The sequence below is a fragment of the Anopheles nili genome, chromosome X (assembly GCF_943737925.1).
Source record: "Anopheles nili chromosome X, idAnoNiliSN_F5_01, whole genome shotgun sequence".
NCBI classification, from domain to species: domain Eukaryota; kingdom Metazoa; phylum Arthropoda; class Insecta; order Diptera; family Culicidae; genus Anopheles; species Anopheles nili.
In genome coordinates this window covers 9,851,896-9,874,572 of record NC_071293.1, presented here as the reverse complement: position 1 = coordinate 9,874,572, position 22,677 = coordinate 9,851,896, and the positions used below count along the sequence as shown (strand labels likewise).

The window sequence follows — 22,677 nt, the reverse complement described above, 5'->3', positions numbered from 1 at the left end:
GGTCCCCTCGATCCGCTCGAACCTTGGGCCGCAGGACGCCACATGCACCGAAAAGAATCGACGAAACAATCAAACGAAACGCAACGAACGAAAACGCACCCACGGCGATGACAAGCGAGCTGTCAAAGCCTGCCACTCTACTAGCGAGCTGTCAAAGCTAGCCACACTACTAGCGCGCTGTCAAATCCTCAGCTGTCAGGCAGGGACGGCAACTCCGCGAAGCAGGCATACGGGTTCAACCCTGCAGACGTGCGGCCTATAACCCAGAGGCGCTTGCCAGCCCCCCGTGGTGCATTCCACCACTCTGCAAGTACATGTAGTAGTTGTACGAGTTGGGTGACTGCGGTGACACGGACTCCTGCATCTGGTGGTGGTGGTGATGGTGATGGTGTTGATGCATCGCAACCGCATTTCCGGCGGCAGCCGCGGCTGCGGCGGCTGCAGCTGCGGCAGCTGCCGCCGCCGCCGTCGCTGACCCCCCGGACCCGTTCATCGCACCAGCGCCTCCACCCATCAGCTGCCCTGCTACGAGCCCAGCCGCAGCCGACGGTGGTGGGGGTGGAGGTGTCGTGTGACACTGGGAGGTGGGGGTGCCTCCATTACGAAGGGCCGCCACCGCCGCCTGATGATGCACGTTCGCCAGGATGTCGGTGACCGAGTGTGACGAGGGCCAGGGGCAGTGGGCGTGTGGGCTGCGGATGGGGGTGGCCCCGGTCGGGGGTGAAGGGCTGCCCCCACAGGACATCTCCGACTTCAACGAACCGGCCGTGTACGGGTACGAGGGGTAGATAGAGTTGTACAGGTGCGCGGGTGCGTGGGGTGTGTGTGCTCCACCACCACCACCACCGCCCCCACCACCACCAACGCCCCCTACTCCACCCGCACCGGCATGAGGGTGATGCGGGTGATGGTGATGATGGTGGTGGTGCGAAAGGTTCCCAAGCTTATTGCGCAGGATGCGCGAGATCGAGCTGACACTCGGCACGTTGTTCTTGTCGCACACCCCATCTGACAGCAGACGATCACGGATCTCCCACGCGAAGATGCCCGGGTCCTTCTGCTTCAGCTCGCGGATGTACGTGACCACCTTCGGTGTGGTGACGCGTGGTTTCGAACCACCGATCGCACCTGGCAGGATCGAGCCTGTCTCATGATAGCGCGCCAGGATCTTCGAGACACACCCGTGACTGACGCGTAGTTGTCGGGAGATGTCACAGGGTCGGATACCGAGCCGGGCCAGCTCTACTATGCGCATACGCGTGCTGTTCGGCAGAGGCCTCCCGTTCACGAACACACCTCCCAGCTGGTTCACCTCACCATACTGCTGCGCTTGATTTTCTGTGGACGAAACAGAGAGAGAGAGAGAGAGAGGTTTTCGATGAGCCGCACGTGAAATAGGACGCCCAGTTCGTGCCCGGAAGGGTCTGAGTTTGATCGCGAAATCGAGGTCACCGGGGTAGACGGTCCGGCGCGGGTCTAATTTCCACGGCTTTCCGCGGAAAATTGAGTCCCCCCGGCAAGCTTCAGCTACGTAACTGGACACCGACACCGTGGCTCCACGCGTAGGGCGATGAACCATGCGGTCATAAATCAGTCCGCCCATAGAGGGCGCTGCGTACGAGGTGCGCATGATGGGGATACTCTGGATTTAAATGTGCTGCGGTCGCTTGGCAACCGCCACCAGATCAAAGGCGGCCAATTAGGGTGCTTTTGGGCGGACGTGCACCGTACGTTCGTCCGTTTTGTGGGTGTGTGGGTTTTTTTGTGCGAAAATGGTGCGTCTTGAAGCGATCTGTCATCTGCTCGAATAGCGGAATAATCCGAGCAAGCGTCAGTGGGATGACGTTTTTTTATTGTCACCTACGCGAGTAGAAAACGTGCGTGAGCAGAGATTGACTTAAAAGACCGTGACTGTGACCAACGTACTGCTGGTGAAATATGGTGCTAAAAGATGTACTGGTACGTTTCCGAGTTGTTTCAAGGTTAGGTCGATCGTTGAGGTACATTTCTACATTGAGCATACAATTTAAGATCCCAAAGAAGGTTAAATATCTGATTCCGTACTTTGTCTGTCTGTATTGTTCAAGATACTTTGTCTCTTATCTGAAGCAAAAGCAGATGATGCACAAGAGTGAAGAAAACTCTATTATATGCTCCAATTGTTTTTAAGAAATGTATTATTATCTAATTTAAAGAGTTTCTCCTGTTCATTTGACTTCTTTCCGTGAAGTAATTGGAGCATTCCAGAAATGGCAAGATACAATTTTGAAGCTAAATAAACTTCTTGAAAATCGTTCAAACACACTAACCTAAAGCAGTAAAATGTTGCAGAACTTCTAAAGTATAATATTTTAAAAGATTTCTTGTTAATAAATTAACCCGCAATCTGAAAATCCCATTTTAACGTCCTTAAACTAAAGTGACCAAAATTCGTCTCCCTCAAAAGCGAACTTCCCAAAATTCAATCATTCAATTACGTTGCTCAAGCAGGGTTTGATCAAACAAAATGGCCCTTCCCTTTTTCCGTTCCCTGAGTTGGCGGTCGCGAAATAAAACAATTATAATCATGCAACAGATAAGCGAACCGACGCTCCCTTTTCGAATGCATTTTTCCTTGCGGCCAAATCCATTTTCCCGCAATCCACGGTGGTTTTGTAATTGCACCGCCGATTGGATTGGTCTCGCCAGCTCGCCCTAATCAGCGCACGAAAGGGCGTTCGCCGGCGGAAAATGTACCGGGAAAATGCACCGGGAAAATGACACGTTTTCGCGCGACTGACAGCTCGCGGAAGCGTTTTATTTTCGATACACCGATGGGCGACCAAAGCTGGAAACCTCCGCCTGGGTGTGGTGAAGCCCAAGCACACCTCCCATGGAACTGGCCCGCTCAAAGGGCGCCCCGAAAAAGGGCGGCGAATAAAACCGGCGAATGGCTGGCAAAACGTAGGGCACACTGAACGAAAAAAAAAAATAATAACAAGCGGCGAGTGAAAATAGAGAGAACCAAAAAAAAAAAAGCAAAAAGCCCACCGGAAAGGTACGGAATGATACGCACTCGCAACAGCCGGGCGGAACAGCGTGCGTGTATCTCTCACCCTCAGGGGTGTCGAAGGGCTCGCAACCCATCTCGCTCTGCCGCGGGCGTGTCGTGTTCTCTCGCTCGCGCTTACCATCACCGTCTCGCTTTTATCGGGGCCGGTTTTATTTCACCTATCCGGTGCGATACGCTGGATAGGTTGCCCCGTCTCGCTCGCACACGCGCACCCTTCGGTGCCGGTTTTGGCTTGCGGGAAAAAGGGCGATAGAAATGAAAAAAAAAAGAAACGGTAGCCTAAACAAAACCCCCCCCCCCCCCCCATGCGTTCGGAATCTGACAGCCTAGCAAAAGGGATATAAGAAAGAAAAAAAAAACAGCAGCGTCGATAAAATAAAACTAAAACGCAACATTAGGGCAAAAAAAAAAGGGTTCGTCACAAAACGCACACGGGGTGCATCGCCAAAATGGCGCGCCAGAGCGTGCCGGCGGCAAAACCGCAGCAAAATACACGCAATTCCCGTTTCCCTCGGACGCGCGAACAGAAGACAGGACATGGAAGGGAATCCAATCGTGTCGGAAAAACGCATCCTGCCACCGAGGTCGCAGAAGGGAGACGAATAGAGTGTTCACGGTTGAACGGAGCGCAACGAATCCGCAAGGGGGCGCTCGTGTGTGCGCGCGCGCGCGCATGTTCCACCGTGAGATGTACCATTTTTCACCTTTTGCTTGCTTTCTCTCCACGGTGGGTATTTCTTTTTTTTTGTTTTCCTCCGCCGGCAGCTGACCAGCTGGCTAAGGGGGAACATCTGGGAGCAACCTTGTCTTCGAGGGCTCGAGGAATGGTCCAATTAAAATCGTCGGAAATTCATTAGGGCTCGTTTTGGGTTGCCGTGGGGAGCATATTTGGGGCAGTGAGAGCCATTCGGGGGACTATTTATTGGTGCTTTGTTACTGCTGCAAACGTGCGGGATGATTTGGACTACAATGTGCGTTTGTCAATTCTTCCTAAGCCGGTGAGTTAGCCTGTTCTTTCGGGAGATCTCCTCTGAGGCTGGGTGGTTTATGAAGCGTCAAGGTAAAGCCACTAATGAGTGCATGCCCGGAAGTGCTTGAATGTTTTATTTGAGCATTTTGTGCCGGGGAGTCTAAGATCCCTAAGACTTTTAATAAAGAACTGCTCATATTTGTGTAGCAAGTTTGTTGCTTAAACGCAACACCTCGCTTGAACATAGACCTTACATTTCGTTACCCGAAAAGCGTGTGTCGATAGATATTTTGTTCCAAAAGAAATTGCCGCTTTGTAGCTGCACCCAACATCCCGCGAGGGTAGCGTACAGAAATCGTACCACATTCCTGCCCGGCGTTCCATTTATTCGTGGAAATTGGTTCCAGCGGCGGAAACAAATCGCCGCAGCACACCAAAGCCCAGCAGAGGAGACCGCAAAAACATGTGCTGGAGCTCAGTGCCGCGAGCGTCGAGACCTCCGCCCATCAAAAACTGTTCATCTGCCGGCAACATGTGCCACGGTTGGTCGAACAGAACATCGGTCCCGAAAGATACGGGGGCTACGTTGCAAATTGTATCGTGTTTGCGTGTGTATGTTGATTTTTTTTGGGGGGGGGGAGACCTATAAGACGAACCACTAAAACGAACTTCTCGGAAGTCAAGACCCACCGCTAGTTTTCATTATCATTTCCTGCCGGGTGCCCGAATTTTCCGCCGCCGGCATCGCACAGCGGAAACGGACGGCAATAAATGACGATGAAATTGGGAGAGAGAGAAAAAAGAAAGCAAAAAAGATATGTCAACGCACGAGACGGTATCATTTGAAGTTTATTTTCGGGCGGGCGAGAGGGTGGAGTGAAGGGAGGGGGAGGATCGCACGAGTTTCAATATCGAGTGACACTTGATAAAGAGCGAGCAAGGCACGCAGGCACGCGAGAGAGCGATCCTTAGCGGCTCGGAAAATCACATATGGGACACGATCGTAACTCACGTTTAACAGCGCGCATCGAGCGATCGAGACCGCTTCTGCCGACGGAGGATTTGTTTATTGGAACCCCGCGCGCTTCCAGCAGAGGGATAGGAAATTCCTCGTTCAGAGACAAAAATAAAACAGGAAAAAGCCCACAAAAGAAAAGTATCGCCCAACGCGGGAGTTCAATTTCGGTTTTTTTTTTCGCCACACTAGTTTCGGGCTGCGGGAGTTCAAATCTCCGTTAATCTCGGAACGAAACCTTGGTCGCAAAAATCCGCAAACCCAAGGAACCTTTTTTTGCTCCCCCCCCCCCCCTCCCCTTTCCGACGCATCTGTTAATTTGCCGACAGCGACCCGGCGGTTGTGGCTTTGATTTGCGTCCGGCCGCAGAAATAGCGCCCTTTTTTTTTGCGCAACTTTGTGCCGCATTTCTTTCTCATCGCTCGCGTAGGTTCCCTCGGCGTGCGTTTTGACGTTTTTGGTCCATTTGACGTTTTGCGAGGACGGACCCTGGGTATCGGGATGTTGTCGCACGGTATTACACGAGCTGTAACAACAATTTGCGATTTAATTGCCCGAGCCCGTCGGTGAGGAAGCGGCTCTCAGTGCAGTGTGTCGTGTTTATTTTGTGTTTTCCCGCCGGGTTTTTGGCCCAAAAAGGTGCCGTTTGGACTCTCTATTTTACTGTTCTCTATTTTTCTTTTCTGTCTACATCGTAATCCTCCGTGTCGGTTCGGAGTGATTGACACGGTACGGGATTAACGAGCCGCAGGATTATCGATGCCAGTGTGTATTGTGTTTTGCGAGCCCGTGAGATGAACCAAAACCGCCGGGAAGACACCGAACGCAAGACACATTTCCCAACCACCGTCCATTTTCCACCCCCATCAAGATCGTGCTTCCCCAACGGGCGTGAACCCTGAGGTGTGAGATTCAATTGTACAATCTGCGGTTAACTCCGGGCGGTGCGCACCCTTGCTGTGGGAGGGGTGGCCCGAAAAAACCCCGAAAGGGCTAAAAGAATGAACCGAAGAAAACCACAAAATCATCGCCCCTAGGTCCTGCCGGTTGAATCGGTTGCCCTCGGGCGGCTTTAAATGGGCCGGTTCCGTATGGACGTGTGGTGCCGGGAGGTCGGTTGTGAAAACCCACCATAAAAGGGCTTGCGAGGGATTGTGCAATTTGTAGCCCTTTTGGCTTTGATTTCGGTGTGGAATTGAAAAATTTCCCAACCCCATCGCAAATTTTCCACCGCCCGAGGGCCGGAAATTGATGGTTTTGATTTAAACCGAATCATCCAGCCCCCGGGAAGGACTACGAGACTCAAACCAAACGCCGGGGACAATGCCGGTGTGCGGAGAATGAAATTAAAAAAAAATGAATGAAAACGAACAAGAAAGAAAAGCGCACCATTTCCCGAAACCGAAATTGAACGGCTAATTGGCTTACGAACCTCTTTTTTTTTTGATTCGCTTTATTGCTTTGTCGTCGTGTGCCGAAAGGGCGCCTAATTGCACCGCAGGACCACGGGCCACGACTCCACCCACCGAGGGACGCTTCAAAGGGCGCTGCGGTTGCGCTTTTTCGTCCATTGTGTCCGGGAAAGTGCGAGAAAACCGAAGAAGCAGGCGCCCTGTGGCAAATCGCGCCCACCGCAAGAACCGGTCCGGACAATGCGAGCGCGAAAGAATAACCTCAAACGAGTAATCACGCCACGCCGCGGTAATGAGCACGTGGGCAGGACACGAAATCAAACGACGCGAGCGCGCGCGCGCGCTCCTGTCAAAAGAACAATGCGCAATCGGTGCGTTCCGCACTTGCTGTCAAGTAGAAGCCCGTTTGTTTTTTTTTTGTACTCCCAACCACGGTTTTAATTCCTTTTATCTTGCTTTTTCCAGCGCCCCTTTCAGCGCAGGTGTCGCGTGGGGATGCGCATATCGCGAAGTTTACACCCAAAAGGAATGCAGCCTGTGCGACAACGGGTAAAGGGGGCTTGGTGAATCATTTAACTCGCGGCCCCTTAATTACATTCCATGCGCGCGTTAACGCATGCGGCGGGTGGTGAACGGATGCAACCGGGCAGGGAAGAGTGGATCGGAAACCGAATGGAAAAAAAAACACCTAACATTAAAGCGATATCCTGCGGAGGAGCGAGTAATAAAAGCCCCTTTCGAAACGATTTCGCGAGCAAAAGGGGTGCGTATTTCAATTGCCTGGTTTTTTTTTGTGCGTTGCTGATTTTGCACGAGACTCGCGCTGATTGAGATGAATTCACGGCAGCTCAACCGCAGCGAAAAAGGGCACGACGTGAGATGCAGCCTAAGAGATCGATGGTTGGAAAGGCGAAAGCGAAGGGGGGGTCGTTTAACACAAAGGGGGTGACATTCTGTCAGCTGGTACGAGAGTTCTGCTTGCGCGAGTAGCTCGCAATAGATTCGTAATAAGGTCGATGTGAATCTCGACCACGGCTGATAGTGGACACTGATCGTCATCTACCGGAGTGCGTAGAACGCACGAAGCAGTGCCCCAATGACAGCCCCCCCTTGACAGCTACCTTTTGTTGTGGTTGTGCCGTGTTTTGGTACGTCAAGTTGCGATCGAATGAGGCGGGTAGCGATCTTGCTGAAGGATGTCACTCGAGTGTGCCATCTCTCCCGCAACCCCGTTTGACAGGTTTCTCAGAATTTGATTTATCGGGCTCGACTGTGTGCTGAGAGATCACATACACACACACACGCACACATACGAAGGTATGTCGTCGACTTCCTTCACCTCACGTCCGCCGCGTCAGCCTGCTCGGGCTCACTTTCACAGTTGACGCGCAAGCAGCTGCGCCCGCGCGCAAGTGTTGCGATGCGCAAAATCGCCTGTCGACTACCCACCGAGACCGACCTCTGCGGCATCCCTCAACTCCTAGACCTGCTGATGCTGCTGCTGCTGCTGCTACTGCTGCGTAGCACAGAAGCGTCGATTGTTTCCGACGCTACGACGGCCCGTCGCGTCTGGCCTTTTTCGCGGCTCGCTGCACGCGGCGTGCGGCTCGAAGAAAATCAGGGCCATTTAATCTCTGCTTCTCTGCTTCTCTGCCGTACTACTCCTCTGCAGGCTTCGACCTCGGCGCCAGCCCCGTCCCGGGAGGAGGGCGAATGAGCGCCTTTCCTGGAATTGGAACCTTCGCGAGCAGATGCGAGCCGGCTCAACAATGGTGTCTGGTGCTGTCCGCTCTGGGGTCGTTGGTGTTTCTGCCACTGCTCGAACTTCTGGTATTCGAGCAGCGCGATAAGGGTGGATGATGTTGCCACCGTATCAGCTCGCTTGGGTTCACTTTCGCTAATTGCGCGCAATTACGTTCAAATCGAACGCTCTTTCTTGTTTGATGGCGACGAACGCGCGTCGCTAAGGTGAAGAAAAGACGTCACAATGGAGCGGCTGAATGAACTGCAACGCTCTGTTAGACCTGGATGGTTTTAGGTGGCATCTCTTCTCTAACCATGTCACCAGAGGCTCGAGATATCGAGATAACGCACGTGTCAGATCGAGAGGATCTGGGAAGCGATGATTTTTTTTGTCGCCATATAATTCTGAACCTCAATAAACAACCTGCCATGAGTCTCGAGCCTATCATGGATAGTTAACCGATTCATAAAGAGAGCTACCATTGGCAGTCTGTTTCATCGTTTCAGAGCCAAAAATAGCACCCCATCGGCAGCATTAGCCGCCGATGCTTTGAACAAGATAGATGGGTTCCAGAGATTAAAGAAACCCGACGCTAGGCTCTTCTATCGATGAGGATGGTTGACGCCTTCGCCTGCAGGTCGGTGTTGCAGGGTCGTAAACTCTTTACCACATTCACGGTTCTAGGACCCCTTTGCTGGAGGAGTCGATCGGTGGCTCATTAGCGGCATTGGTGGCATTCTCCCGACACGCGCGACCCCGATTAACCGATCCACCATCTGGTGCCGCGTGGAGATGTCATTTAGAGGTCAAAGGTGTGCGGTTTAAACGGATGCATAAATCCAGGCGCATCGTATGCGCGAGGGAACGTAACGAGCCCGCGATAATTAATGGCTCGTCAAAGTGTCGGGCAAAAGTTGTCGTTCGGAAAAGTTGCCCCCTTCGCCAACTCCCCCCCCCACCTCCCCCCACCCCCTTAGCTCCCTCTTCCTGACCCCTTGCCCTGTTTGTGTCATCTTCCGGCGGTGACATGTTCGACGCGCGCGAAGTAATTACACCGCCACGACCCGTGAGGCCACACGCGCGTTGGAAAATCGGAAAACCTTTCATACCCTTGCTCCAGCATCTCCCTTCATCGTGGTGCTGTTCGTTAGCGAATAGTTGAGATGCTTTTCAGGAGGGACGAGGGACGGTCCCAAAATGCCCCGGGAAAAAGGGCGCGGAAAAGCCCCTTTCGTGGGCCGGCTACCACGGGAAAAAGGGCACACATCAATCGCGGCCGAAATGAATGATAGCGTCATTAAGTGGGCGCGTGACTTCCAACCCCTCTTGTAACCCCCCGCCCCGCCCCCCCCCTCCGCTCATCCTCTTCTGATTACATTTTCCAACCATTTTCCGAGCACCCATTTTTTTTCCTCCCAAAACAACCCGCTCCGTTCGGGTTTGGTGGGGTTTCTGCCCGTGGTGGAAATCGCCGCAAATCGACACATTTCCGCGCGTACCCACCTCTCACATCCTTTCACCCTTCATCCCCTTCCATGGTGGGTGAAAATTCGGGCGAAAATCCCGTTTCCCGTTTTGGGGGTTGGTATGCGCAACCGCACCGCACGCACACCACCGTCACCGCCAGGCTCGGGCGCCATTTTCTTTTTATCGATCCCACCCGATACGGCGGCACCCTCCCCTGCGAGAGGTTTCTTTTTCCACCCCCGAACCGGAGGGATTTGTGAGGGTGTTTGTGAGCTACGTGCGCTCGTGTGCGTAGGCTTAGCTCCACAAATCATCCAATCCTTGCTCGGCCAACCGTGCCATATTCCACGCTTCTCGCCCTTCTCCCCTCGACCGTCCGTTTCCATCGTCAGGATCCCTTTTAACTTTCTCTGTCTCGCTCTCTCTCTCTCTCTCTCTCTCTCGTTGCAGCAAAAGCATCCCTTTGGAAGGCGCGCGCGCGTGCTCGCGCCCATTTTCTTCCCTTTTGTTTTCCCCAGGGCCAGGGGATTTCGCCTCCACCTACACTTCCTCGAAACCACCCTCCCACCCCTGCCCCGCAGGGTGCTAGGGGAGGTTGATCGCGTGTGCGCTATTTTCGGCTTTCCCGAATTGCTACAATTTGCGCGTTCCAGTTGCGGATTCTCCTTTTTAACACTCGACACAAAAAAATGCTACCCCGCGCTCCCGCATTCTACACCTCCCGCTCCACCCCCCGCCCCCTCTCCTCCCTCGGTCGGAAATAAAATGATGTATAATAAAGGAGAGCGTTTTCCCGCAGGATGCGCCACCTCGGGGGCCCGGGGAAAACCGGCAAACGGCGAAACCATCTGGGCCGGGGAGGTAAATCGGAATCAGTTTATTTTAATCCCACTGTTTTGTTTCAGGCCCCTCTTTCCCGCACCATTCCCCGGGGCAAAGGGACGGCTTGCATGGCGGACGTGTAACAATCCCATCCGTGCGAATGATGGAACGGGATGATGTTGAGCAGATACGCCCGGGCTCGGCATTTCCCATCAAGGTACGAGGAACCGAAGGAACCCCTGGGCTCGCTCTTTCTCTCTCTCTCTCTCTCTCTCTCTCTCTCGCTCGGTGGTACGGTTAATCAAATGCAGGTTCCGCGCCCTTGTTGCGGTACGCGGTGTGAATATAATCAAATCGAAATAAAATGCCCTTGTTTCGTGTCCTTTTTTTTTTTTTTTTGCTCTCCGCTTGGTTTCCCCCATCGGGGAGGAGGGCCAGGCTGGAGAGTGCGTGTGTGTGTGTGAGCGAGAGAGAGAGAGAGAGAGAAAGAGGGAAGAAACGCTCGGGGAATTACACATGGTATCAAAATAAAAGGCGAAAACGCGAGGCGATGGGCGCTGCCAATCCCACCCAAAATCCCTGAAGGTATGGCGGAATGGCAACCACGAAACGGGAACACATACACACTCGTACGGTTGGAAAACAAATAGCACGCCGGGTTAAGGGGAAAAGCAGGACCAAAAAAAAGCACCAAAAGCAGAGGCAAATAAAAAAAAATATATATAAAAAGCAGCCCCCGGAGTCCTGGGCCGGAGCGCATCAAAAGGGGATGTGAAGTGAAGCGAAACCTCGAAGCTGCTCCCGGGCCGGGCCGTGAGGAAAGCGACAAGAACGGATGGGAGGAGGGGTGGGGGGGGGGGGAGGGGAGAGGAAGGGAGAAAAAAAAATTAAAGGATAAATAATACGCAACGAGCGCATTGGCGGAAAAGCGCCGCACCGGTGAAGGGAGAGATTTAATGGCTGAAGGCATACATGTGTGTGTGTGTGCTCCTGCGGTGGGGTAGGGTGGTGAGACCGGGCGGGCAACGAAGAAATGCTGTTTGAACAAGCTTATTACCATGTCGTTCGTCGCTCCAGCGTGCTGCGGCGTGAACGCATGAGCGAAATAGTTAAATAGACGAGACAGGCAGGAGCCCTTCAAGCGGAGCGAACCCGTCGTCGGCTTTTACGGGGTGAGTTTTTCCGACGCAACCCCCTGGCGTGCTGTGGAAAGCCGCCACCAGAGGGTGCTCTCGTGATCGCGCGTTGACGGATCGGCCAGGACGGCGGTCGGCTAATTATTGCCGAATTGCCGTTGGTGTGGCGCTCGTGGTGGTGAGGGTGGTCGCGCGGGGTTGGGGTGGAAACTTTCCTCCACGCCACTCCACCCCACCAAGCCATGATCACGAAGGGCACACAATCGCGGCCGTTGTTGTGGCCCTAAAATGTGCTTCGCGACGTTCGCAAGGGCGGTTTTGGGGGGCGTTGCAAGGCCCAAATGGGCAAAGGGGGGTGGGGAGTAGTAATTAAATTTTTGAGCAAATTCACTTTCCCTTCCCTGCCTCATTTGCCGCCGTTCCCCCCTTCGCCGACAAGCCAACCGAGGCCACATTCGCATACGATCGCTTACTTTCGTGGGAAGCAATCGAGCGAGGTGGGAAGGACGGTGGTGAGATGAAAGGGGGAGGAGGGGGGGGGTGTCGAAGAGAAAGCGGAGTGGAGAGGGGGTCTTGAGAGACAGATTAAATCGTTCGCATCGGAAAAGCGGCACGGTGAAAAATGATGGCACAAAATGTGCATGCCCGGAAATTCGCGGAACCCGCGGCCCGCCATTGCAACAGTTATGTTGCATGTGTGTGTGTTTGTGTGTGTGTGTGTGTGTGTGTGTGGCGTTTTAATGTTTTTCTTTTTAACTCCCCCAGCCCTCCCTACACCATTCCCCCCCCCCCCCTCTCCGACCACTCATTATCCTATCTCATCCCAGCGAGCGTTTTGGCGGGATCGGGCAGGTTTTCCCAGTTGGTCCATATCTGTTGGGAAAAGGGCCAAAAGGAATGGGAGGCATGGGTGGAAGTGAAACCTCCCGCTCTTCCCGTTTCGCTCCTCACCCCCCACGAGTTTGATTCCTGAGATGGCGTTTGTCCCCAAACGGCAAGTCAGCCAGCGCACATGTTGCAGTTTTGTTACAATTTTTTGTTTCATTTAGTTTTATTTCGCAAACCCAACTCCTTCTGTCGTCATCCATCCCTTTTTCTCTCTATCTCTCTCTCTCTCTCTCTCTCTCTCTTGTTTTCCCTGTGGCTCTTTCACTGTTGGTCGGTTGTTTGTTGCATTAATTAATTCAATTTGTAAATCACATTTTACAAATTAGAAGCCCCCACCAAGCCGAAGATTTGCCAGCGGTTATTTGTGTGTGTGCGTGTTTTTTCTTCTTCCTCTTCTGGTGCGAAAATCCTCCACCGACGCCATCTTTTCGATTTCTTTTCACATTCACAGTCCCCCGTCATTCGCGAACGGTTGCGAACGAAAGGATCGAGAGGAGCGCCGTTGACTTTGCCAGCCATTTGTACAAGGGTTTTTTTGTTGTTCGTTTTTCCTTCAAACCAGCGATTTTCCCCGCAATGGAAAGCAAATGGGCGGCTCCGAAGGGCACACACACACACACGCGTGAGCGCACTCCCAGCATAATGCTCCATTTTTAGCTCCAAAAAAGAAAAATAAAGAAAGACCCACGAAAGGGGAAAAGCGCGTGCGAAATATAAACGAAACGAAAATGGGAAAACAACCGCAAGCCCGGCCAGGCGTGGAGTGACGATTATCTCAACGTTCGCCCCAAGATGCCGGCGGCGACGGATTTAGATTTATATCTGCGCATCCTGCGCACAGGACGACGGCAAGGTGGGTGGGTTTAGGGGAGGGGACTCCCTCCCCCCCCCACATCCCCCCACATCTCCCTGACCGTGCGTCGGGTTTGACGGATCCCAAAAACCCCGGCAAAACGTGCGGCTTTTCATCGCGTATTCGAATCATTTTCACCGTAATTTGTGCGTTCAGCGAATATGCGCCCCGTCGACGCCTCACGCATTAAAGAGAGAGAGAGCAAGAGAGAGAGAGAGAGAGAGAGAGCAAGAGAACGAGACCGAAAGAGAAGATCGATACGGCAGCAGCAGGACGTCTAATTGCTCGCAAGCAGCACATCCGCCCGGTGGAGCCCGCCGAATGGTAAGAATACGAGCGACGATGAAAAAACCCCTTTCGGGAGAAAGAAAACCCGCGAGGAACGCGACGCCGGGTTTGGGTGTCGCCAATTTGCTTTACATATGTTTTACACGACAGCGCAATGAGCGGGTCTCCTTTTGCGCGGATCGACGGAGGATCTAAGGACAGTTTGCTGGTAAATTTATAGGATGAAATGAATAAATCACTGTCATTAGCCGGTGCGTGTCGGCTTCCTCGGGTTGTTGTGAAGGGGGATGGGCTGGTGGTGGGGGGGGGGGAGGGAGAGGGTCTCTTCGAAAGGGTGGGGGGTGGGGTAGGGGGAGTGGATGGTGAATTGCGCCCTTTTGGGATGGCGGATCGGGAATGCCGACGGGAAATTTGTAAAGTGTCCTCAACGGTTTTATTCAGCCGGTACACACACACAAACACAGGCTACTGGCGAAAAAGGGCCGACCGGTACAAAGTTGCAACAGTTCACGCATTTGGCTGTGAAGGTAGAAAAGCACAACGCCACCATCGGGCGTCTGATCGGTGGTGCAGTTGCGAAGATGCCGCAGTTCCCGCCAAAGTTCTGGATAAGCGAAGATCTCCCAAAAATTGCAGTTTGCAGTCATCCAAAAAGGGAAGCAAAAATAGCCCCGCTTCGGTGCATCAGTTGCAGTGGTGAGCCGGGGAATGCGATAATGTGCGAGGTTGGCTACCCCCCCCCCCCACCGTCGTGCACCTCCTCCTGCTTGATAAGGGCCAGCATACCAGGTCGAGAGAGGTCGTTCGGTCCAGAACCGGCAATGACCGCGACGCGACCGCTCGGATCTTGTAAGTACGCCGTTTTGGGGGGGGAGGGCAAAAGGCAGAAAGAAAGGAAGGAGACAGAGGGTGGACATTGATGAGCTGTCAAATGAGCGGGCAAAAAACAATAAGTGAAATTTATGAAAAGAAAAAAATATGCCACAGAACAGCTCCATCAGCCAGGCGTAGCGCTTCATTCTCGGCGAGGGCTGAAGGGCCAGGCGGGTGAGGCTTATCGTTCTCTAACCTTTTTGTTCCACCCTAACAGGATCACACCGGGCAGGAGGGAGGGGGGGTTGACCTACCGATCGCCTGCAATCGGGTAGATAGATGGGAGGAGAGCGAAGAACAAAACCTGAGCACTGGAATCGGACGTTGCAGAGTTGCGATAAGCCACCCAGTACTGGCGTTGCTCAAGCGCCGGCCTCTGCCTCGACCTCGGTGAGTTTGTTCCGCTGCACTGACTGGATGCCCTCACGAAGAACGATGGGGGGGGGGGGGGGGGGGGTAAGAGCGTCAGATGAGTCGTGGCACACGGCCTGTTCGCAAGCCCCTTCCGCAGACATTGACACACTAAGCCATATCGCTGAGCTGCGGGCGTCCGTCACTCCAGGAAGCTGCGAGATTACTGGATCAGCTCGGTGGAGCAGCAGTAGAAGAGGGGCAAATCGGGCGATGAGGTGAGACGGAGAAGCTGTTCCAAGGCGAGCATCGCGGCTTACGCAAACGTGCCCGCGAACTCGGCGGCGATGAGCTTCATCGATTATCATCATGGCATATAATTATTTGTTTTCACATTGCCAACCCCTAGCTGACCTACGCGTCTTCCGCTCCACCAGCAGCGCCCCCTGGCGGGTGTCTTGCCCTTGTTGGGACGCCTCTGAAGGCTCGGTGTTGTTGTGGTTGTAAGCGTCATGAACCGTTCAATTTATATTGCCTTTAATGTGCGATTTCGGACGTCGCGGGTGCCTTGAGACGGTGGCAGCTCGGACGGGGCAGGTCTCGCAGGGCTCTGGGCAACTCCCAGAGGATGCTCCAACAGCTCCACCACTGAGCTGAAAACGCAAACAGCGCGCGCAAAATGGGACGACCTCGGTGCGGTGTTTTTTGGCAGATGCAGATGCCTTCATTCAGCATTCCAACTTTGGCCAGCAGTGACTCACGAGTCCACCCTCTGAATGCACTCCATTCAGCGCAAACAATGCACCGCAGAAGTCGGAATCTCTGAGCGATGACTCCCCGAAAGCAAACGTCAGAAAGTGCATCGGCAAACATGGCGCTCGGGGGCGTAATGTGTGCCACCGGGAGGTGGTTGGTGGTTCGCGCGAAGATTGATCCACTTCTTCTTCCTCTTCTGCTCGCCCTTCACGAGCTCTGCCTTTTTTCGCGCGCCCGCAACATCCAGAACGCCCGCTGCCAGACGTCAGTGACGACGGCAGAGTGACGTTTGGTTGCGCTTCACGCAACAATGACTTAACTGGGAACTGTTCCGCGAAGGTTAGTGGGATGTCGCGTGGGCGAGAGTAACTTTCATTTTCCACGCCATGCCCTTTACTAGTGACGCAAGAGCACCCCCCCCTCCCCCCCCACCCGGGTAACCACCGGAAGTTGCCGGAATTTCCCTCCAACGACTCACAGCAAACAAAAAAGCAACCTCCGAGCGTGAATGTGGGCGAAATCACGACCGAGAAAACTCACCGGCGTTCGGCGGGCGTTTTTTTTGTCTTACTCTGCCCTTTTAATTTTCCGCCAGCCCAGCACAACCCCCGGGACTCACTCTCCCCAGCAGGCATAATCGATTTGGCCGCACGTTGGCCGTGCGCACGCGTCCGCGCGAAACGAGGAGGACAAAAAAAGAGAGCCCCGAGCAAAAGGGAAATTATGCCCCGCGAAGGGCCGACCAATTCGCCACGCGAAATCCTGCAGCCTCGTGGCTTGCGTCCTTTTAGAGAAGCAGAAGCAGGGGGGGCTTCCGGAACGAACCGCGACCGTACGCCGGTCGCCCGATTCGGTCCGGTTCTCAGCCCGGGTTCGCGGGTTGACGGATGATGAAGCATTATCGATCACTTTGCGGGCGCGATTTCGGTGGCTTCGGGCGGCGCAATTTTCCGTACCACGCTGACGTCACACTCGTCCTCGGCTAATCCTGGCCGGTTGGCTGGGATTTGGGTGCGATTCGGTGCGGTTCGTCGGCATTTTGGTGGGGGTTCTTTCGATGGTGGCCTTTCTTTTTTTTTTTTGCTCGCTTCTTTTCTCTCCTATCCCTCTCACACACACGTGTACACATGCACACAACACTCGTCGGGCGGAACGTGGCGGCGAGAAATTGGGAAAATTACTCGGGAAAGTTTTGGTGCCGCCCAAACCGAGGTGCCGATCAAACAGGGAAGGAACCGGTTTGGCGAGAGGCTTAGTGTTTTATTTCTAGGGAGTTTTGTGTGCAGTTGGAGGACGTCTTTTAGACTTCTTGGTTCGTAAATTTTACTCCCAAGGATGCTCAGCAAAACGAGAACTTGTTCTGGCAATCCTGCGAACCTTTTACCGACGGGACACTCGGTTCTCCGAGCAACTCTGTTCGCTGAGCTATAGCTCAGAAGTTATGTTGAAGACCAGCTTCAAGATTGAGCAAACGCTCTTCGCTTTTCCATTTGTAGTCACTTTGTACTTTCTATTACACAGTACATGTAAGGCATGCAAAGCCAATCATTAAGCGATGCGGACGATGATGACGACGACAAAAGCCACCCTGAACAGCAACCCAAGTGATGGGCAACTCTCGCCGTTCGGTTGACCTTAACAAACCTGTCAAACACACGTGCCGTAATTACAATACGAAAATCGTCCCGTATTGATCGCGGCTCACCCGAAACGGCTCTTACCGCTGCGTCAGTCAACCGGACCCAACCGGAGCGAATCCTGTTCCGTTCCATGCCCATTCCACGGTGCGTTTGAGTGCGCGTTTCATCGCTATCCTTCGTCGGTGAAGGATGCTGTCGCGGATAGAGCCGATGAAGCTGTACGAAAGAACAATGACGCAGAGTTTGGCGTAGTAACGTGAATGACAAGCGTTCGAAAATGCATTCCCCATTGTCCGCAAGTAGAGCTGACATCATCGACGGTGACGTCTAGCTATCGAGTATCTGTCATTACTCGGATGGATGTGCTGGTTTTATGCATTTAGGTACCGTGGTACAGTGAAAAGAAGATGGCCGGTGAGCGCATACACTTGGTGCTGGGAAGCAATAGTGCCCATGTGTGTCCTAAAAACAAGGACTCGAAAAACACCCACGTGCACACAGTCGAGAGCAAAACAAACGTGACCGAGTGAAGCCGACGTGACTACGAGCGAGCACAAAAGCCGTTTGGTAACAATCAATAACATGCTCTTTATTGCATGTTTGGACATTTTCGTTGTGATATCACTGGCGTTGTGACAACACAGGGTTGACGCTGTGTTAGGTGGAGTGTCCAGGATGTTGTAATAAAAAAGCTGGATCATGGACTAACAACGCATATCGTCTTCTAAGCGTAATCAGCAATCATCGCAGTTATATCATAGCTTCATAAGCTGGCGGTCACAAGAACGATTAACCCGACGGCAATCGCAAAAAAAAAAAACAACGTAAGATCGCCACACCGACAAGGTTGAGCCGTCAATCTAGGCCACTAAACGGGCTGCCGAATTGCGCCGTGGTTTATCGCCCAAGATGGCGCACCGGGCGCACCGGGTGTCGCGCCGGTGAATCTGTGCAATAAAATTAAATTGAACGCTAATCTGCCATGAAATAGGGTTTGCGAACCCGCGCCACTCGAATGTGCGCATTGTAATTAACGTTTAATTAGGGAACGCCGGGCAAACAAGGGCAAGCGGTAAAGCGGGGAAGCAAGAAGCGGGCAAAAATCTGCACACACGGGCACACGCGAAAAACATAACCAAAAAAAAAAAAAAACGAAAAAAGACAAAGAAAATAAAATCCATCCGACAGTGGTTTCGAGAGCGGCTCGAGAACGAAATGCGAAAGCCACAGGAGGGGGGTCCTTCTCGCGGGTCGTTGGTAACTGTTTCGAGTGTGTTTGTTTTTTTTTTTTTTTTGCTTCAACCCCTTCCTCCCTCCCCCCCCCAGGGGTTTCAGGTTTCCCTATCGGTTTTCCCTTCGGTCAACAGGTTTCCGGCCTCGAGTGGAGCGTTTTCCGGCACCGTTTTCCGAATGCCAATCCGACACGGGATGCAGTTTTCCCCGTGCACGCCCTTTTTTTTTTGTTGAAAGGCGCCCATTTCCACGGTTTGCCGACGAAATAACAATCACCTCGCGATTTGCTGCGGCCATCCGCCTCGCGAAGGGATGAAAGCCATCCTGCCAAAGCCCGGCACCGCGCGGCAAGTTAATCGCTCCAACTCCAACACTTGTCGAGTGGCCACTCGAGGTTCGCGCGCCGGCTCGGTGTTTATCTCGCCGGTGAAGCACGCCGTCGTGTAATCATATTTTTATGATAATAAACATCCCGGCGCGCCCGTGAGGGGACCCTTTCAAGGGTGCACAATATTTATGCAACATGTTACTCGAGCGCTTCGGTGCCGCCGGGACTCGTTTTCCCTCGTTCGGTGTATGTGTGCTTGTTTCCTTCTTCTCCGCTTTTTTTTCTTCTTCTTCTCTCACTTTTGCCTTTCCGCGACTGTAGCTTAATGGGTTTTTCTTCCCAACTGCCTTTTTGCCGTGTGCGCGTGGGTTTGATTTTTTCCCCCACGCTGGCGGGTTGCACCTTGTTGACTGGAAATTGTCGAAACTTGAGCGTAATTGAAAACGATTGATGCGAAATTACGCCCACTCCAGCGCACGGGAGCTACTCGAACGGGCCAGATGCGGGGTGAGGCCCTACATCATCTGGCCACGGGTTCGGGGTTCCGGTTACGGGTTTCCGGCCGCAGTGCGAATTCCCCGGGCGTACGGACGGCCACCGGACGGCCAGATGGCCGGACAGGGATTGTAAAACTGGGTGTATCGGGTGTCCGTGGCCAAGCTGGCGAGGTTGGTGGTGGAAGAGAGGATTACGGGGCAGGTAGCGGGACGAAGATGGCCAAATCTTGGCCGTTGGGTGCTCATGCTACCAGCCGACCACTAAAAAGGGTCTGAAGGTGGGTTATACTGCCGGGTTAACCGCTTGACTTCAGTTTAGCTTTGGAACGAATCTCCAAAATGTCATAGTACACCTGTAAACGGCCATTAAGAGATCGTATGTTGGATTTTCTACATTTCTTGGGCACTTACATTCAGGTTATCTGCATATAACTTACGTTAAGCGAATGAATTTGAGACAATGTTTAATCAAAAAATAATTCATTCACCAGTTTCATCATACATTTCTTTTGCTGTGACTAAGGCTTTATCAAACTTGGATTGCAAATCAATATTTAGACTAATTTTTCAAATAATCACACAACTAAGGCATACGTAGCAACTGTTTTACTACCTGTTTGAATGAAAACTTTCGTCAAAAAGGAGCTATCAACTCCATAAAAGAGCCGAACATATTACAGCAAGCTTTGTAGTTATTAAAGGAGGGGAAAAATAAAATACTAAGAATGAATATTGCATATAATTATACAAAAAAAGAATACGATGAATTTTTTGAAAATCCAACATTTGTTCAATAAAACATATTATTCACGTAAATTGATTGTTTGAATGTTTACAGCTTGAACCGATTTACTGCACGTGTTTCATTTTTGTACGTGAAACATTCTACTACACACATAACTAGAAGTCAGTTTTGACAAATACCCTACCAAACGAAATGTTATAAAGAATCAAAACGAAATTTGAACACATTATATGAGATTTATCTCGAAAGTTACGAGAGTTTTTTTTATGGCTTACTGTGATTCTGATGAGCCACTTTTAGTCCCTCTAAACCCTCTAAACTGTAGCAATTTTCCCTCGAAATCACTCCAAATTTCGCTCCCAAGGGAAAAATCTCTAGCACATTGGCGATGAAGGCCCTTTCGTTCCGTTTTTTGCTTTCGGTTTCCTATTTTTCCAACATTCCCAGCGAAATTCAGCTCAACCAAGGAACCACACAGGATCGCAATTGCTTCGCGAAATTCCCCTCATACCATCGGAGGGCCTGAGTTTAGCTGTTTATTTTTTTCTTCACCAATCATCCGGCCCAAAAAATGAGCCGATATTGCGATACGCACATTAGCCTTGTCAGCTTCCATCTACCGGGCAAAGCAGTACCCGGCGCATTCGTCCACGGACATTCGGGGCCCATAATGATAATAATAATCTTTCTCGTGCGTCTAATGCCTCCGAGCGGGCGGCAGAAAGTCGTTCGATTTCGATGGAGCGTTTAATTAGCTCGCGGTAGTTGCCGCGATTCTATCTTGCCACGGCTCCACGTCCAAACAAACCCCCCCCCCGTGCATCCCTCTCTCTCTCTTTTCATCGCTCTTTCCTCGTGTAGCAATCGATTCTGACAGCCCTGAGCATGATCGACATTAATTATGCTGCTTGCGCCTCACGATGGCGGCCTCGGTTCCGGCCTGCAGCGGGGCTAGAATTTATAACAAATAAATAAAAATGGGAACGACGTGCACACACACACACACACGCGCGCACGCACACAACGCACAACGAAGTAGTAAAAAGAGAAAGAAACACACGCAAACGGCGCTCCCAAATGTTGCCAGGGACGATAAGGCCCGGATGGTGAGGCGTTGCAGGCTCCGCCAGGCCCGGATCACTCCATCATCCACCAGATAATGGGCTCCGAGGGCCAGAAACTTATCAAAAAACCCGAGAGCGTTTGGTAGCGAGAAATTGCGCCAGCGTTGATTTCTTTCTTTGTGGAGGATTTTTTTTTTTGTGCATCCCTGGGTGACTTCGATCGATATTTAGCCCACTTCCGGTGGACGTTCGTTCGAGGCAGGCCTGGGAAAAGATGATGGAGTACATTTCACCACCCCAAAAATGAACGTCCAGAGCATACTGTGAGCACTTGACACAGTTGTCAAACTTTAACGTGGAAGCTGTCAGGGATTTTGTTTTGGGAAAGTAAAGCTTGAAGGTGTTTTTTTTAGCTTTAAAGTTCATTAACGTGATGCTGGTGAACGAGCTTGTGTGATGCAATGTGAGAGGAAAATGTTGGCTCGTTTTTCGCCCCACTTCCGGTTTTTTTTTCGGGGAGAAAATTTGAATTTTGGGGGAAAAAAAACGTAACCGGATTCAGGCTGGGAGTAACCATTTTTCATTGAAAAATTAAATTACAACTTCATCCTAGCGCCCTGCCATTTCCCGCTGATTTGCCCCCTCGTTTTATCCTCTCCCTCCCTCCCCTCCCCTCACTCCACCACCCCACTCTCTCCTACCACTTCTCCCTTGCCCTTGCGACGGTACATCTCTTTCACACTTGCGCGAAGAAAAATCGCCCCCGGGTGGCAGCGGCCCGGGAAAATGGCCGCCCGGCTCCGGGACTTTTCCCGGCCAACCCCCAGCTCACACACACACGCGCGCGCGCACACGCACCCGGCTTCGGGCGTCCCTTTTTGACAGGTTTGCGATTTGCCGCCCTCGAGCGGAACGAAATATGAAAATTGTCTTGTAATTCCATTTTCCTCGCTCGCAGCGCTTCACCGAGATGCTGGGGTGGCGGGTGTGGGGATTCGAAGGGAAGGGAAGGGAGTTTCGATTTTTTGCTCCCTTCCGGCGAGGACTACGAGCGAAGGGCCGAGCCGGGTGACGATCCTGCGCACTCGGTCGCGGCAAGGTTCCGTTGCGAAATCCCCCAATTTCGGTTGCCGGGGCATTTCCTCCATTTTCCACCACCATTGACGCGGGGTGGCACCGTACGGTAGGAGACGAAAAGGAAGGGAAAGGGAGTGAAGAATGAAACACAATTTGGGCCACGGCATCTGGCGCCTTAGCGCCCCCACCGAGCAGGTGCTTGTTCGCTCGTTTTCTTTGCCATTTTCCTCGCATTTCCACGGGCGCGAGGAAGCGGAGAAGCGAGGAAGGAGGCTCCGGGTGGGCGGTCGATGGATCTGGTTAGTGTCACCGGCTCCGGTGGCTGGTAATGTAATTTTCGAATCACATTCCGGCCGTATCCGAATTTATGGCAATCTTCACGCGCGGCGGCTTCGTCGCGAAGCCAACTCTCGCCCGTAAATCCTCCGTAAATCCGCTCACCCACACACACACTCACGCGTGGATG

The 22,677-nt window shown here is 52.5% G+C and overlaps 1 protein-coding gene across 1 annotated transcript in view; it reads right to left on the bottom strand.

Moving 5' to 3' along the window:
* Window positions 1-256: 256 nt before the first annotated feature.
* The window catches only part of LOC128728928 (paired box protein Pax-1-like), a 47,610-nt gene continuing 25,189 nt past the window's right edge, over window positions 257-22,677 (bottom strand). Inside the window, exon 2 of the mRNA XM_053822578.1 lies at window positions 257-1,338. Coding sequence (XP_053678553.1) covers window positions 257-1,338 — 1,082 coding nt within the window. The remainder of the gene's footprint in view (window positions 1,339-22,677) is intronic.